Genomic DNA, 17,402 nt, shown 5'->3' with positions numbered 1-17,402 from the left:
CTTTCGGCTGAACATCGTTCCCATGACTATAACTTGTATCTCTAGTTCATGCATTTATTACTTCCAGGCTGGACTACTGTAATTCATTATTATCAGGATGTCCTAAAAACTCCCTGAAATGCCTTCAGTTGATCCGAAATGCTGCAGAAAGAGTCCTGACAGGGACTAGAAAGAGAGAGCAGACTTCTCCTGTATTGGCTTCCCTTCACTGGCTCCCTGTTGAATCCAGAATTGAATTCAAAATCCTGCTCCTCACATACAAGGTCTTAAATAATCAGGCCCCATCTTATCTTAATGACCTTGTAGTACCATATCACCCTATTAGAGCACTTCGCTCTCACACTGCAGGCTTACTTGTTGTTCCTAGAGTATTTATAAGTAGAATGGGAGGCAGAGCCTTCAGTTTTCAGGCCCCTCTTCTGTGGAACCAGCTTCCAGTTTGGATTCAGGAGACAGACACTATCTCTACTTTCAAGATTACTCTTAGTAGAGATAGGCTTAAAACGTTTCTTTTTGCTAAAGCATATAATTAGGGCTGGATCAGGTGACCCTGAATCCTCCCTTAGTTATGCTGCAATAGGTGTAGGCTGCTGGGGGATTCCCATGATGCATTGAGTGTTTGTTCTTCAGTCACCTTTCTCACTCTGTCTCTCTTCCACAGCATGTCTTTTATCCTGTTTTCCTTCTCTCACCCCAACCACTCGCAGCAGATGGCCCCGCCCCTCCCTGAGCCTGGTTCTGCCGGAGGTTTCTTCCTGTTAAAAGGGAGTTTTTCCTTCCCACTGTGGCCAAAGTGCTTGCTCATAGGGGGTCATATGATTGTTGGGTTTTTCTCTGTATGTGTTATTGTAGGGTCTAACTTACAATATAAAGTGCCTTCAGACGACTGTTGTTGTGATTTGGCGCTGTATAAATAAAATTGAATTGCATTGTATCTGTCTCTCCCGGTTTTAGTGTTCAGTGTAAGACAATAAAACAGTAATGTTAACATTCAGAGGCAGAAACTGTTGTGTGACAAAAAAATCAAGTCATTTATTAAATGATTAAAAAGGTCATTGTGCATCTCTGTTTCATGTTAGCAGTACATTTGAGCATGAAACGGTTATACAAATAAGGGTGGAATTTTATTTGCATTTTTTATTTAATTTTGTGCATGTGACAACATTTTCTGAGCAGACCACAAGTTTCTTACAAAGCTACTCTTGTTACATGTAAAACCATAAAAGTCTGAGACAGCAGCACTCGATCTCTAGCAATATAATAATCTAGTAATTACTTTCTAATAAGTCTTATTAAAAACAACATGAGTTTGAGTTCATAAAATGTGTTTCTTATTAAATGGTAAATGGCCTGCATTTGTATAGCACTTTTCTAGTCCTTATGCATTGACGTGGGACTAGCACACATGAGCATCTACGGCCCCTCATTCATCATTTCCGAGTTCAAATACCAAACTTAAGGCTTCACAACACCTCAATAACCAATGGGTGATGTCACAGTGACTTCACTTTTACACACAGTGTATAATATCTGATCGTTATTCTGCACCACATGGGTGTGAAAGAATAAGGCATCCCAGCTGGCTCATTCTCATCTTACACAATCATACAGGGAGTGCAGAATTATTAGGCATTGAGTATTTTGTCCTCATCATCCTCTTCATGCATGTTGTCTTACTCCAAGCTGTATAGGCTCGAAAGCCTACTACCAATTAAGCATATTAGGTGATGTGCATCTCTGTAATGAGAAGGGGTGTGGTCTAATGACATCAACACCCTATATCAGGTGTGCATAATTATTAGGCAACGTCCTTTCCTTTGGCAAAATGGGTAAAAAGAAGGACTTGACAGGCTCAGAAAAGTCAAAAATAGTGAGATATCTTGCAGAGGGATGCAGCAGTCTCAAAATTGCAAAGCTTCTGAAGCGTGATCATTAAACAATCAAGCGTTTCATTCAAAATAGTCAACAGGGTCGCAAGAAGCGTGTGGAAAAACCAAGGCGCAAAATAACTGCCCATGAACTGAGAAAAGTCAAGCGTGCAGCTGCCAACATGCCACTTGCCACCAGTTTGGCCATATTTCAGAGCTGCAACATCACTGGAGTGCCCAAAAGCACAAGGTGTGCAATACTCAGAGACATGGCCAAGGTAAGAAAGGCTGAAAGACGACCACCACTGAACAAGACACACAAGCTGAAACGTCAAGACTGGGCCAAGAAATATCTCAAGACTGATTTTTCTAAGGTTTTATGGACTGATGAAATGAGAGTGGTTGATGGCCAGATGGATGGGCCCGTGGCTGGATTGGTAAAGGGCAGAGAGCTCCAGTCCGACTCAGATGCCAGCAAGGTGGAGGTGGAGTACTGGTTTGGGCTGGTATCATCAAAGATGAGCTTGTGGGGCCTTTTCGGGTTGAGGATGGAGTCAAGCTCAACTCCCAGTCCTACTGCCAGTTTCTGGAAGACACCTTCTTCAAGCAGTGGTACAGGAAGAAGTGCACACTTCAAGAAAAACATGATTTTCATGCAGGACAATGCTCCATCACACGCGTCCAAGTACTCCACAGCGTGGCTGGCAAGAAAGGGTATAAAAGAAGAAAAACTAATGACATGGCCTCCTTGTTCACCTGATCTGAACCCCGTTGAGAACCTGTGGTCCATCATCAAATGTGAGATTTACAAGGAGGGAAAACAGTACACCTCTCTGAACAGTGTCTGGGAGGCTGTGGTTGCTGCTGCACGCAATGTTGATGGTGAACAGATCAAAACACTGACAGAATCCATGGATGGCAGGCTTTTGAGTGTCCTTGCAAAGAAAGGTGGCTATATTGGTCGCTGATTTGTTTTTGTTTTGTTTTTGAATGTCAGAAATGTATATTTGTGAATGTGGAGATGTTATATTGGTTTCACTGGTAAAAATAAATAATTGAAATGGGTATATATTTGTTTTTTGTTAAGCTGCCTAATAATTATGCACAGTAATAGTCACCTGCACACACAGATATCCCCCTAAAATAGCTAAAACTAAAAACTACTTCCAAAAACATTCAGCTTTGATATTAATGAGTTTTTTGGGTTCACTGAGAACATGGTTGTTGTTCAATAATAAAATTATTCCTCAAAAATACAACTTGCCTAATAATTCTGCACTCCCTGTATAAAAATCATAGAATACAATTAAACTTTTTGGTATTGCCCACTTTTAAATCTTTGATCTTTTTAAACAATGTTTAACGTATCAGTTTGAAATAGTGTCCTATGCTCATTGTTTTGACTGAGACTTGACCTAAACGCGACATGAAGGTTAAATAGGCTTTATAAGTAAAACTGGACTGGATCTCCTCGTTTTTGCTCTGTTTGAATTTAGCAGTTGATCAAAAGTTGAAAGTTGTTGTTGGGAACAACTCTTCACAAAGGATGAAAGGAGAGGAAAAGAGATATTCCCTTAACTTTGCATGAACATGAACCTGCCTTTTTTTTCTTTGTCATAGCCCAGTAATGACAACATCTGGATAGCTGCTACAATGAAACAGCATTACAGGACATTAGAGCTGCTTAATCATACCTCCCAGTAAGAACTTCATAATGGGTGAAGCAGCTTCTCACGCAGTCCGACTGCAAATCTTCCACGACAGGGGAGATATGTCACACAGCCATCCTGCTGTCATGGAACATATCTGATCCTGTGCCCATCTACCTGTAAGCAACCCTTACTTGCACCATCTCTATGAATAAATTCACTAAACTCTTCCTCCTGGATTGGGACTTCTCTCATGAGGTCAAATATAAGGTTTTAACAGTGTAACCAGTTACAGAAAAACACTAGTTAACAACTAAACTAGCTAGTAGTAACTGAGAATGTATACACAAACATAAAAAATAGGTGCATCCCTGCCCGGATGAAGCAAATTGCAAATTATTTAAATGTTTCTCGTCCAACTCTTTTTCACACACATGTGAGTCATAGAAGTGCTCGTGGGAGTCATAATATGATTGGTTTATCTTGCACATAATTATCCTGAATGAAGCTTCACTGGAAACTAGGCATGTGTGAATTAGTGCCTCATCTTCCTCGGAGATTGGATCTCACAGCACAGCACCTATGTGTACATATTAGTAATACATCTGTTTTGCATTGCAGAATCATAGCACATGAAGGATGAAGAAATTAGTTAGGTTAATCCTGCTTTTGCATTTTATTGCATTCAATACCATTAACATACATTAAAAGAAGTTGAAGCTTGACTCCAAAAATATTTTAAAATCTAAAAAGATATCCTTTTGTTGGACTGTTCTCATGGGCAGAAAGAAGCAGTTTTAGCAAGTGCATAAGAGACGGCAGGGAAGAAAAAAAGCTTGGTGATTGCATCACTAATCTTGCCCCCACAGCTGGTTCCATTATGGAGGTCCAGCATGGAGCAGGCTGCATGCTTAAAAATAGAGATACAGGAGAAGTTCAGTTTGAAACTAAGAAGCATGCTTTTCAATCTAACAGGCACACAGGCCAGCAAGAGCACGGGGGTGATTTGATCCAAAAGCAGCCTCTGATTTCATGAGCTTTTATTCTGAGATCATTACTGTTGGGTAGAGCTGTTTTGCTCAGTTCAGTACATGTGCTTTTGATATTTAAGCTGGATTTATGTGTCTAATAGTTCAGTTTAGTGTCCCCTCAAGCCTTTGAGTAGAAGGTAGAATTACTGGTAATCTCCCATTAACTAAAATGTAAGTTTAACTTCACATTTTGCCTTTGACTCGTCAAACTCATGTCAGTGATAGTTGTGGGTAAGTGTGAAGCGATAAAGTCATCTGCACAGTTCATCCAGCTCCTTTTTTGTTGTCTTTACAACAGAGACATGCATGAAACAGAAGAGAAGTTCATTCTAAGTGGGACAAGTTAAAAAGAAAATGCACTAGTGGAAAATCCATTTTAAAATGCAAAATGCATTGTTTTGTTTTGGTTTTTCTCTCTGCTCATTTAATTAGGATCTCATACATATGCTGAGTGGAAATTTCAATATAATTAAGAAAGAAAAAACGTTTTTTGTCTTGAGGTGTGTGCTCTTTTTGTTGTTTTTGGATGTTTTTTTGTCATTTTTAATATATCGTTTCTCTGCAAGTTTACTCAGCCTTAGCCTCTTGAGGGCAAGTACTGTCAGAGGCAGTCTAAGAAAGAGAAATGGCATTCAGACAATTTTGAAAAGAAATTGTTGCAGAATTCGGTAAGAGCAAAGTTGAAGGTTATCCTGTCGTCTTTCCCAAAAGAGAGCCAGATGAACTGAAATCATTTGAGCCAATCAGGTTGTTGCACCGATGCATTCACACATTAGAAATTTCTGACTGTTTAAACTGTGTGGTAGCGTATCTACACATTATTAAAGCAGACTACTGTGAGTATAATTGAAAATTCCTGCTTTTTAGACTTTTGATTTCATAAAAGCCCTCACAGGGTCTTCGCAAGATAGTCTAGATTGAATAGAGCCGTATTTTATTCAATTTTTAGATAATATGATACATATTCTGATTTTAAACATAAAACAGCCGGTTGAGAATTTCAGCAAATTTCACTTGATGTTAAATAACAGCAGCTCTATCTGTACTGTGCTGTAACAGCCAGTAAATGAAAAGTTAAAAACAAAAAAGGAGAGACTGAAAAAACATCCTTCAACGCCTTAAGAGTGGCGATGTTGCAGAGTTTGTGCACTAGAGTGCAATCTGCAACTTTCCTGTTGGCAACACACATAATCAGCAGATCCATGCAGACTCAGGTAGAGCATAAAAGATGGGGAATGTTGAGGAAATCAGTTTATTCATGTGTTTGAAAGAAAAAAAAATGCTGGCTGAAGCATCGCAATATCAAATTTTTTGCTTGCAAATATTGGTATCAGCATCAGTCTTCAAAATCTTGTATCAGTCAGGCTCTAGGCGTCACCTTCAACCACATCAGAGAGCTGTTTCTTTCACACATGTGATTTTTTTAATGCACCAATCAGCATGCATTACTGAAATGCTAGTGATTTAAGGGCAAAATTTGCTTCACGGTGAGAAAAACTAAAGGATATCATAATATTTTTTTATTTGAATTCTGATTTAAATGCAAAGACTAAATTAAATGTGGAAGGGTTTTGGTTTTGGTTTTGTTTTGTCTAGAAGCAGGTGTAAATGTGTCATAATGACACACTATTCATCGCGAACTATCCTGAGAGCGCCCCCTGCTGTGCCACTGGCTTAATTGCAGTCAATTACTGTACAACAGAATTATTGCGAAGAAAAATGGATATCCTTGAACTTCTCTTTTAATACTTCCTGGCTTATTATAATCATGATATATCATATATACATATATATATATATATATATATATATATATATATATATATATATATATATATATATATATATATATATATATATATATATATACCACCCAGCACGCCCCTGCGGGCGGTTTATCCTTCAAGCTCGGGTCCTCTACCAGAGGCCTGGGAGCTTGAGGGTCCTGCGCAGTATCTTAGCTGTTTCCAGGACTGCGCTCTTCTGGACAGAGATCTCCGATGTTATTCCCGGGATCTGCTGGAGCCACTCGCCTAGCTTGGGAGTCACCGCACCTAGTGCTCCGATTACCACTGGGACCACCATTACCTTCACCCTCCACATCCTCTCGAGCTCTTCTCTGAGCCCTTGGTATTTTGCCGTCATTGTGGATGTTGGGTATCGAAGAATCCATAGGTCCCTCATCCTATTCATGTAGCCCCTTCCGCCGGGGTTACTTGCGTAGTAGCATTCCAACAACGCCCTGTTTTCGTCTCTTGCCCACCGATGCCTTCTTGTTCCAGTAGCCCACTTTTAGTCAGGGTGCCCTGGTCCCTCAACACCTGACGCGGACCTTGTTGATCCGGGCGACGTCCGAGCCAGCATGCCTTCATATTTATCTGTCTCGCTCATGTCTGCGGTAGGCTTGCTTAGCATAGGGGGTCTAGCCTTAGGACCCTTACTGGATACAGACGCCCCAGGCAGGAATCGAACTTGCGATCCTCTGCTCCAATATATATATATATATACATACACATATATATATATATATATATGTGTATATATATATATATATGTATATATATATATATATGTGTATATATATATATATGTATATATATATATATGTGTATATATATATATATGTATGTGTGTATATATATATATATATGTATGTGTGTATATATATATATATATATACACACATATATATATATGTATGTATATATATATATATATATATATTATATACACATATATATATATAATATATATATATATATATATATATATATATATATATATATATATATATATATATATATATATATATATATATATATATATATATATATATATATATATGTGGCGTGGGTGTGGTCCTTGGCCAGCTGCAGAGGAGGGGTGACGCAGTGAGCTCCCGGGGCGGCACAGAGGCAGAGATAGCTCAGTAGGTTAAGTGGTCGCCCCATGATCGGAATATATATATATATATATATATATATATATATATATAATACACTGAACAAAATATAAACGCAACACCTTTGTTACTGCTCCCATTCCCCATGGATGGACGTAGAGACCTAAAATTCATTCCAGATACACAATATAACCATCCCTCCCAAACAGTGGTCACAAATCAGTCCAAATGTGTGGTAGTGGGCACATCTGCCTATATTGAGATAATCCATCCACCTCACAGGTGTGCCACATCAGGATGCTGATCTGACATCATGAGTAGTGCACAGGTGTACCTCAGACTGCCCACAACAAAAGGCCACCCTGGAATGTGCAGTTTTTTGCGCTATTGGGGTCTGGGGACCAGAACCGGTCAGTATCTGGTGTGACCACCATTTGCCTCATGCAGTGCAACACATCGTCGCATGGAGTCTATCAGATTGTCAATTGTGGCCTGTGGAATGTTGGTCCACTCCACTTCAATGGCTGTGCGAGGTTGTTGGATATTCGTGGGAACTGGTACACGCTGTCGTATACGCCGGTCAAGCACATCCCGAACATGCTCAATGGGTGACATGTCCGGTGAGTATGCTGGCCATGCAAGAACTGGGACATTCTCAGCTGCCATCTGCCCTGAACAATGTGAACCATGATTCATCCGTGAAGCGCACACCTCTCCAACGTGCCAGACGCCATCGAATGTGAGCATTTGCCCACACAAGTCTGTTACGGCGACGAGCTGGAGTCAGGTCAAGACCCCGATGAGGACGACGGGCATGCAGTTGAGCGTCCCTGAGACGGTTTCTGACAGTTTGTGCAGAAATTGTTTGGTTGTGCAAACCAATTGTTCCAGCAGCTGTCTGGGTGGCTGGTCTCAGACGATCTTGGAGGTGAACCTGCTGGATGTGGAGGTCCTGGGCTGGGTGGTTACACGAGGTCTGCGGTTGTGAGGCCGGTTGGATGTGCTGCCATGTTCTCTGAAACGCCTGTGGAGACGGCTTATGGTTGAGAAATGAACATTCAATGCACGGGCGACAGATCTGGTTGACATTCCTGCTGTCAGCATGCCAATTGCACGCTCCCTCATTGCTTGTGGCATCTGTGGCATTTTGCTGTGAGACAAAACTGCACATTCCAGGGTGGCCTTTTGTTGTGGGCAGTCTGAGGTACACCTGTGCACTACTCATGATGTCAGATCAGCATCCTGATGTGGCACACCTGTGAGGTGGGATGGATTATCTCAATATAGCAGATGTGCCCACTACCACACATTTGGACTGATTTGTGACCACTGTTTGGGAGGGATAGTTATATTGTGTATCTGGAATGAATTTTAGGTCTCTACGTCCATCCCATGGGGAATGGGAGCAAAAACAAAAGTGTTGCGTTTATATTTTTGTTCAGTGTATATATATATATTATGTTTCATTTCATGCCAAACCCACTAAAGATTTTTTTTAATCAGATTTTATCAGATTTAATTGATATCAGAAAGTTGTGCCCAGCTCCAGTCTCCCGCAATTCCCGAAGGGACAGTTGTTTGCTGTGTATCAAACAGTGCACGTGCATTTTTTAGAACTCTAACACAAGAGGAAGTGGGTCAGAGCTCCTCAGAGGAGCCAGTGGAAGCTTGAACTTCCGCCTCATCATATATGCTTAATGATGAATCTGTAAAGGATGCGGTTATCTACAAAAAACAACATATGTGTACACAGACACAAGGACAAGAGGAGGGAAATACACTGAGCCACAGCATTAAAACCACTGACAGGAGGAGAGGAGAAAATTAATCACCTCTTTATAGTGCAATGCTCTCCCGTAAACCCTCAGGTCCCGGCCTACGTGTGGATGTTACTTTGACACGAACCAGCCACCTAAACACTGACATAGAGCAATCAATATCTGAGAGACTGGCCACTAAAAGGTTTGGAGGAAAAAAAGTGTTATTTTCAGACTAATGGAAGTTTGAAGTGTCTGAATCAAAAAGAGGATAATAATAGTTTAATGCATAATGACATCAACTGAGTTGATTTTTCATACGCTGCTGCTTGGCATTCGTTCTAGCCGATGCCACGGAGATACTCACTCAATAAATCACAAAGTAATGTGTCTCCATGTTCCAGCATGCACACTCTCCACACATCCTCTTTTCCTTCTCATCCCTGTTATGCATTCATGCATTCAGATCTCAATAAAGTTGTGGCTGCAGTACATCAGCGTCTAGCAACTGCAGATAGAGTTGAGTGAGTTTAAAATGTGGTGATTTTTTTTGAAGCGAACCACACAAATGGCTTAACAAATATCACCAAATACAGTATTTTATATGCAGTTTGGCACAAAATCTGTCTGCAAGCTAAAGGCACAGTAACGATATTTGAAAATTAAGTTTAAGTTTACGGAGAGATTTCGCAGGTCTTTCCTCCCCACTGCTGTCAGACTCCACAACAAAGACTTTAACTGAACAAACACACACATCCACACATGTGCAATAACACTAAGTGCAATAATCTTTTCTGGCATCGTTGTATTTTTACTCAGTTGTATATAGCATTCGTATTCTATTTTTATCTTATTGTATATTTTTATTCTATTTTATTCTACTGTATATAGTATATTATTTTATTCTATTCTGTACAGCTGTGTACTGTATTTATTCTTATTATATTCTAATTTTTGCGTCATAACTTTTGCACTGTCCACTTCCTGCTGTGACAAAACAAATTTCCCACTTGTGGGACTAATAAAGGTTATCTTATCTTATCTTATCTTATCTTAAAAAGTTAAAGTCAGATAACTGTGATGTAAGTTTGCTCGATTTTTTTCATCAGACAATTAATGCGTAAATGTTGTGATTCTGAAATTATGTGGTGATTTTACTGCAAATGACTGACTTTGGCTGAAAGGTTATACAGGACAAGCCAAACTTTTCAGTAATGGGTACTGTAGATCCGGTGTAGGGTAGACTGTGTTTACTGTCCTCTCTGCTCAGTTAAGTTAAAGGTAGGAGTTATTCGATGAAGTGCTTCAGCAACACCAAATTCCACCTTTATATTATCTTTTTACTGGCTAATGGTTTAAAAAGAGCCCACAATGACTCATGTAACATCTGCAAGACCACAAGGAACAATAAATATCAGAGTTTGCTGCAGCAACACAGGTCAGATGATCACAGCCTGTCCACAAAGAAAAATCTACTGCAGCTTACAGTAGAGAAGATTAAGTCAATTATTTTTCAGTGAGTCATTTCACCGCACTTCACCGCTCCATCAGATCTTAAGGAGTGCACACCTGCCAAATCCCACTTTAACCCCTGACCACATGGTATTTAAAAGAAAGAAAAAGAGTCAGTCAAACCAAACCAAGATGTGGGAGGCACTTCAGAAAACACGGTGTGAAAGTGACAGCTGCAGGGGTCTGCGAGGCTGCGATGGCTGCAAATGGATGATTCTTAAAAACAAACAAAGATTGAAGGACATCATATCAATATGTAGTAAAAGTAACTCTCTAAACTTTCAAATTCATTGATTTTACACTTCATTTTATCTCTAAAGGTTTTGCTGAAAAACTTTAAATTTATTGGGTGTGCCCAACAGATTGTGTAAAATACAGTAACTAATTTAAGTTGTCGATCCTTATTTCCTTTTGCTGGAGCTATGTCTGCACAATGATGGCAGTTATGTGGAATTATCGGGTGGGGCTTTCTCTCTGCCTCTCTCCAGGCTGTCAGAGTAAAAGAGAAATCAAAGCAGCACTCCCTTTCAGTCTGCGTGAAGAAACTGATGGATGCCGCCGGAGCATTTGCAAACAAACACTCACACTCACTTATAGATCCGAAATGTTTTGTGGATTCTGCTGGCACTAATGGATGCAAGCAACAAGTTCACAATTCACACTCTTAATGCATTTGTAGTGAACTGGAAAAATAGTGAAATACAATTATGTGCATGGAGCAAAAAAGTTCTTTTCTGTTTAGACTGACTACTACTGCAAAAATACAATTAAAAGGAAAAGGTTCAAATGCTTTTTTCCCCTGAACGTTTCTCTTAATGTGGTGATTGTACAGAGCAACCGTTTTTCCTACAGTTGGAGTCTTGCACACACACACACACACACACACACACACACACACACACACACACACACACACACACACACTGGAGGAATAAGGTTTGAGGGTTTCGTGTATTTTGGGGAAACTGGAGTTTGTTTAGTGCTTTCCTAAAGATAAAAGCAAAAACTAAAAAAAACCTATTTGTTGGAGCTCCTGGAGCTCATAATAAAATTAAACTGCCACGAGTTAGTGTTGGATATAATATAACTCTATCCTACTTTATCAAAGAGAAGACCGTGGAGCCTTACCTGAGTCCGTGTAACGGGGTCTGGCCAGATCCCTGAAGTAGTAAATGAAATCCAGGCAGTTGTCGTCCTGCACCTCTCCCTTGGAGCAAAGGTCCGAGAGCAGTTCCAGCGCCTTTCGACAAATCTCATCCTCTCTTTCTGCAGGCATTGCCCTCCAGCATCCTTCTGGCTGGTCGGCCACTCCGGCTGATCCTCCACCTCTATCTGTATCCTCCTCTCTCACACACACTCAGTCACACACCACCTCTAACAGCGCAAAGACGCACGACGGGAATCGCGGCTACACCCCTGGATAGCTCCGGTGCGCATCCGTCAAAATCCGCTGCAAACCGAATTTCCCGGAGTTTAATTGTTTTTTAAGTAAAATCAGAAGGTTTTGGCCGCGATGGGAGAAGTTTTCACCGGCTTCTCTCTCTCTTTTCTTTAAATCCCCTTTCACTCCGTGTTGTTAAGCGATGAAAACGCGGCTCCAAATCGGCGCGCGGCTCACGTTGTTCACCTCCTTCTTTTGAAATTTCCTTTTCTCTTTTTTCCCTTTATTCCTTCCTTCTCACCACCACTATCTCCTAAGCGCTGCTCCGCTGCTGCTGAATCACTACTGAGCCTCCAGGCTTCAGTAGCGCCAGTCAAGGTCTTTGAATGAATGCTCGGCTTTCACTGCACTCAATTATTTCTCCACGCACTGGGATGCAAAAAGACAGACAGGAAGTTCTGCCTCCATCAGCGCCCCCCTTCCCACACCAACGAAGTCCTTTGAGGAAGAAAAGCCGCCAAGAGATCTGTGTACCTCTTCTTAAACAACGGAAATGTCACGGAATCTCACCCTGGTTATCTCCTTATTCTCTTTTATCTCATGCGTAAAGTCAAAGATCGGATTCCTTTCACCAGGTAATCACATGAGTAATGTGATATCCGCTTGCGCTCCTGGGTAGTAGATGTAAGGGGCTCAAACACCTGCGAGGGCCCACATGTACGAGCCTGACCTTTACTGATGGAAGTAATGAAGGGCGAGAACGACGGATAAATGTCACATTAAAGCCTTGGCTAAAAACGACCTCCACATCTTAGCCTCATTCTCTGTGTTTAGAAAGTGTTAGAAGAGAACCTTTCAGTATCTACAAAGTATCTCCGGTGCTTATATTATATTATATTATATTATATTATATTATATTATATTATATTATATTATATTATATTATATTATATTATATTATATTTGTTGAGGGTGTTTCAGTTGCAAACTTGGAACAAAACTGTTGTAAAGAAAGAACCCAGAAACCCAGAAAATTAGGGGAGAAAAAATGTATCATAGTTTTGCTTTTGCACTCTGTTCACATGAAGATAATCACAGGAAAAAACTAACGCAATGTCATATTTTCAGTTTTTCTACAAATGTATTTCAATTTCATGCTAAATTTTGATGGAAACTTGGCTTTAAAACAAGCTTCTTTCTTTCGAAATGACTATTTGGTTCCATGTCAATAGTAGGCAGCTCTTCTCAGTGGAAAACAATTACTGACACCCCACCAACGCAGTACTCTTGCCTAATCTAGGATGGGTTCCATGCATTTCCACCAGCAAAAAGACTGGTGTTGGTCAAAAAAGCTAGCAAAGCACCATAACTTTGTAATGCATAGTTGGATCGAGAGAAATGAGTGAGCCTGTTAAGAGTTACTGCAAAAAACAAAACAACAAATAAAAAAAAGATTAGCCAGTGATTAACAGATGCAGGGGCGGCACTGTGGTGTAAAAATGCCCTGAATTCAAGTCCACTGGCCAGCAGGGGCCTTTCATGCATCTGCATATCCTACATGCCATGCTCTCCCACGGTCCGAAGACATACTTGTCAGATTGAGTAGTAATTTTAAATTGGCCATAGTTGTGAATATGGGAATGAATGATTGTCTGTCTCTGTGTGAAGCCTGCAATAGACTGGTAATCTCTCTAGGGTGTACATCTCTTTTTGCCCAGTGACAGCAGGGATAGCATTCAGCAGCACTGAATAAGCAGAACATGATGGATGGATGCACAGAAGGATGGCAGGTTGTCCCGATTTATGTTACAGCAGAAATTACCTCAAGTTCTTCTAGTTACTCTACATCAGTTGTCAAAGGTCTGCCCAGGCAACAGTGACTTTAATGTGACGCTATAAGTGACCACAGAAAATAATCAAGTAAATACATTCTCTCTTAAGTTGGGCATTTTAACATGTGATTCCACGGAAATTGAAGCAACATCATTTGGAAGAACTTCTGTGGTGTTTTTTGGCACTTAAACAGTGGCTTTATTTTTCACGCCTTGAAGTTTCTGCTCAGTTGAAATTTAAGAAGAAGAAAGTTGCAGCTGGAAAACTTTTGTGACAAACACAATCTTACCTCCAGCACAAAGCACAAAGCCAAAAATTACAAACTCCCCAGAACCCAGCGTGTGGTGCCAGATGCAGTTTCTAACACAGAGTACCTATCAAAATTTGACACTTTCAAATAGGTAGGGTAGCCTTATCACACCTTTTATTGTTAGACACAGCTTTAGCCCGAGCTCACATGGATCCAGTTTTCTGGTAATAACATTACTTCAAATTTGACCAGCTTTCTGAAATCAGAGTCTTTGGAGACGTGATTAATTTGCATCTCTGAATGAAGCTCGCCGACTAACCAGGTGTTTTTTTTTAATGAAAAACATAATCCGTTCATCTTTTCAAAGTCTGAATGAAAAGGTTGTGTTTTCAAAGCTCAATTGATTTATAGTGCTGAGAGAGAGGTTACACCATCATCTAGAGTACAAATAGAGTCGTTGATGCTGACATGCCATCACGGAGTGGCGATGAAAGTGCAGCAGCAAGTGAAAGTGCTCCCGTGTGACACTACTCAAACTTTGATTTTTTCACAACCGGGGGTCATGTGGAGTGTTTTCAGTGTAGAGTACCTGTGTGTCCCACTTCTCAGCACATACATACACAAACTCATTGCACCACTGTTATATGACTGTGCTGTAGAGCTGCTTATACGCTGAAGTAACCACTCAAGATATTATCTCCTTATATGAGCCAGTTGATGCGATCCTGTCAGCCTTAATGGTCAGAGGCTCCAAAATTTCAGTGCATGATCAAATAGCAAGTGCTGTGCATGGCAATGCTCTGTTCAGCTGTGTTCTGCAGCTTGATTTGTGTGTGTGGGAGTCTGTGTGGGTGCCTCTGCTTCCCTGTTTGCATCTCTGTACACATGTGCACATTACTTGTTCTTTTCTAAAGTCTCTGTACTGCATTTATGTATGCGCATGGACACATTACTGCACCTGTGCGTGTGTTTGTGTGTGTGTGTGTGTGTGTGTCAAACTGGGGTGTGTCTGTGTCTCTCGTGGATGTGGGTGAGTTTGATTTAGCATTATTTGGAGGATCCAGCCAAGGCTCACAGCCAGCCCAGCTGCCTCAGAGAAACAGAGGGCATCTGTTCGGCCTCCACACCAGTCTCTCTGTTCTTAAACGCCTCTCGAAGCAGAATCCGCACATGAACTTCTAACTAAGGTTAAAAGGATAGTCACTATGATTCTCAATGTCTTTCAGCTAAAACAAAACAAAACAGCAATGTATCTAGTAGTTTTTGTTTTATTGTCAAGCTTCTGTGAAGCACTTTGTGATTTTATCTTGAAATGTGCTATATAAATACGATTTTACTTACTTACTTTACTTAGTAGTACTTTGGTTTATAGCAGGATGCTATTGTGAAGGGAAAAGCCCACAGCAGCCATAATTCAGTAGTCAGAAAAGATGTCATGAATTGGAAGTGAATATAATTTGACACTTGACAAATTACAAGAATCAACAGCCGCAGTTATTGCAAGATCTGTGATGTAGGCAGCATGTGTTTGCTCACATGTGAAAACCCTGTCACATTACCTGATCTTAATGCCAGCCCACATGAGCTCATGGCTCAGCTGATACCCTTCTGCACATCCATGCATCAATTTTCTTAACTTCTGCTGTGCGACATGTAATAATAACTTAGATTTGTATAGCACCTTTCGAGAAACTCAAGCATGCTTTACAAAAAGTAAGTAAATAAAAAAAGGTTAGAGGTTGAAGGTCTTGTTGAAGAGGTGAGATTTGAGGAGAACTCATTGCTGGGCTCTCTGCAACGCCCCCAGTGAACAAGCATTGCAGAGCACAGATAGGAGAGAGGGTAGGCGCTGCCACACTGAAGGCTCCATCCTCAAAGCTGTGGAGGTTGGTGTGAGGCACAGAAAGCAGAGCCGTGGCTCGGCGTCTGAGGTTGTGTGTTTGGGTGAAGGAGGTCTGGCAGATACTGAGTAGCCGGGCCACTGGGAGATTTGTAAGTGAGAATAAAGATCTTCTAAGTGATGCATGACTTGACCAGGAGCCAGTGGAGATCTGTGAGGACGGGGGTGATATGTTGCCAGAGTTCAGTTTGTGATAGAAGCCTGGCAGCTGAGTTCTGGCCTTGCTGGAGCCTTTCCAAAGCTTTGCTGGAAATCCCAAACCTCATTTAAGCTGCTTCAGCTTGACTGTACAGTTGCTGTATATCTGCTAGCTGCTTTGCAGCCCACCTTTGTGCTGTCTCAGACATGAACAGCGTCATATCTGTTGTCACTGACACCTGCTCTGTTGTGTCATGAGAACTTGCACTTGGTGTACATGAAAATAAGTATTCTTTTCATTTTAGTGGTGCTAACCAAATATAAATGGGCAACACTGTGTAGCCTGGTGAAACTTAGTATAAGCAGACCACTTAAGAGGCTTGAACAGGCTGACAATCCCCCAAAATAGTCATGAAAACATTATGTTGAGACTGTGTAAATGTGCTGGACACCCACTGGTTTGAACAGGTAAGTTTGGTTTCTTTGTTTGTACAAATGTGAGCCAGCAAGAGACACAGGAACTTATATTTACTGACTGATTCAGCATCATTGATATTTCCATTGGGTTATGTATATGTGTTGTATAGTGATTCAGTCTTTTTATACACTTATTCACTCCTTTAGGACTTTATTCGAAACATCATGCTATAACTTGGTAGGCCCTCACGCTGTTCTTTGTGATATGGATTACGTATATTACGAGTATTCGATATTATTTTGAAATTGGATACATGGACTCATGTTGCTGCTGTCCAGCCACTTCAGTCTTCTGAAGAAACTGAGATTCTGCAGCTCAGGGTAAACATTTTGAGTTCACTTTTGACAACTCTGTGTCAACAGCCGCCTCCCATTCTGTTCTTGGCTCACAGCAGTGGAACTCTACTCAGTCCTCTGCTGTTGGAGCTCATCTTTCTCAAGGTTCAACATGTTGTGCATTCTGACAATTTTCTGTTCACTATGGCGGCTATTATAGCATTTCTGTCAGCCCACACCAGTCTCATCTTTTCCCTCCTCTCTGTCATCAAAAAGGCATTTCTGTCCACAGAACTGTAAAGTTTTTATGAGAAAAATATCTGGCTCTTTAGCTTCTAAATGCAACTCTGTGTTTATAAGGTATAGGGCAGGTTTAAGGGTCTTACTGCATGTGGGAACAAATGAAAGAGCTCCTTGAAGTCACATGA

At 40.8% G+C, this 17,402-nt stretch overlaps 1 protein-coding gene across 2 annotated transcripts in view; it reads right to left on the bottom strand.

Annotated features, from left to right (window-relative positions):
* The window catches only part of syt9b (synaptotagmin IXb), a 64,824-nt gene extending 52,150 nt beyond the window's left edge, over positions 1 to 12,674 (bottom strand). Inside the window, exons 1-2 of one of the 2 annotated variants that reach the window (XM_026172773.1) lie at positions 11,848 to 12,674; positions 10,843 to 10,935 (exon numbers count right to left, since the gene is read on the bottom strand). In XM_026172773.1, coding sequence (XP_026028558.1) covers positions 10,843 to 10,935; positions 11,848 to 11,995 — 241 coding nt within the window. In that variant the 5' untranslated portion in view covers positions 11,996 to 12,674. The remainder of the gene's footprint in view (positions 1 to 10,842; positions 10,936 to 11,847) is intronic. The other variant, XM_026172774.1, reaches the window with a different exon arrangement.
* Positions 12,675 to 17,402: the final 4,728 nt, after the last annotated feature.

This window comes from Astatotilapia calliptera, chromosome 7, assembly GCF_900246225.1.
Source record: "Astatotilapia calliptera chromosome 7, fAstCal1.2, whole genome shotgun sequence".
Classification (NCBI taxonomy): Eukaryota; Metazoa; Chordata; class Actinopteri; order Cichliformes; family Cichlidae; genus Astatotilapia; species Astatotilapia calliptera.
The sequence above is the reverse complement of the archived record's forward strand: the minus strand, read 5'-3'. Positions and strand labels throughout refer to the sequence as shown.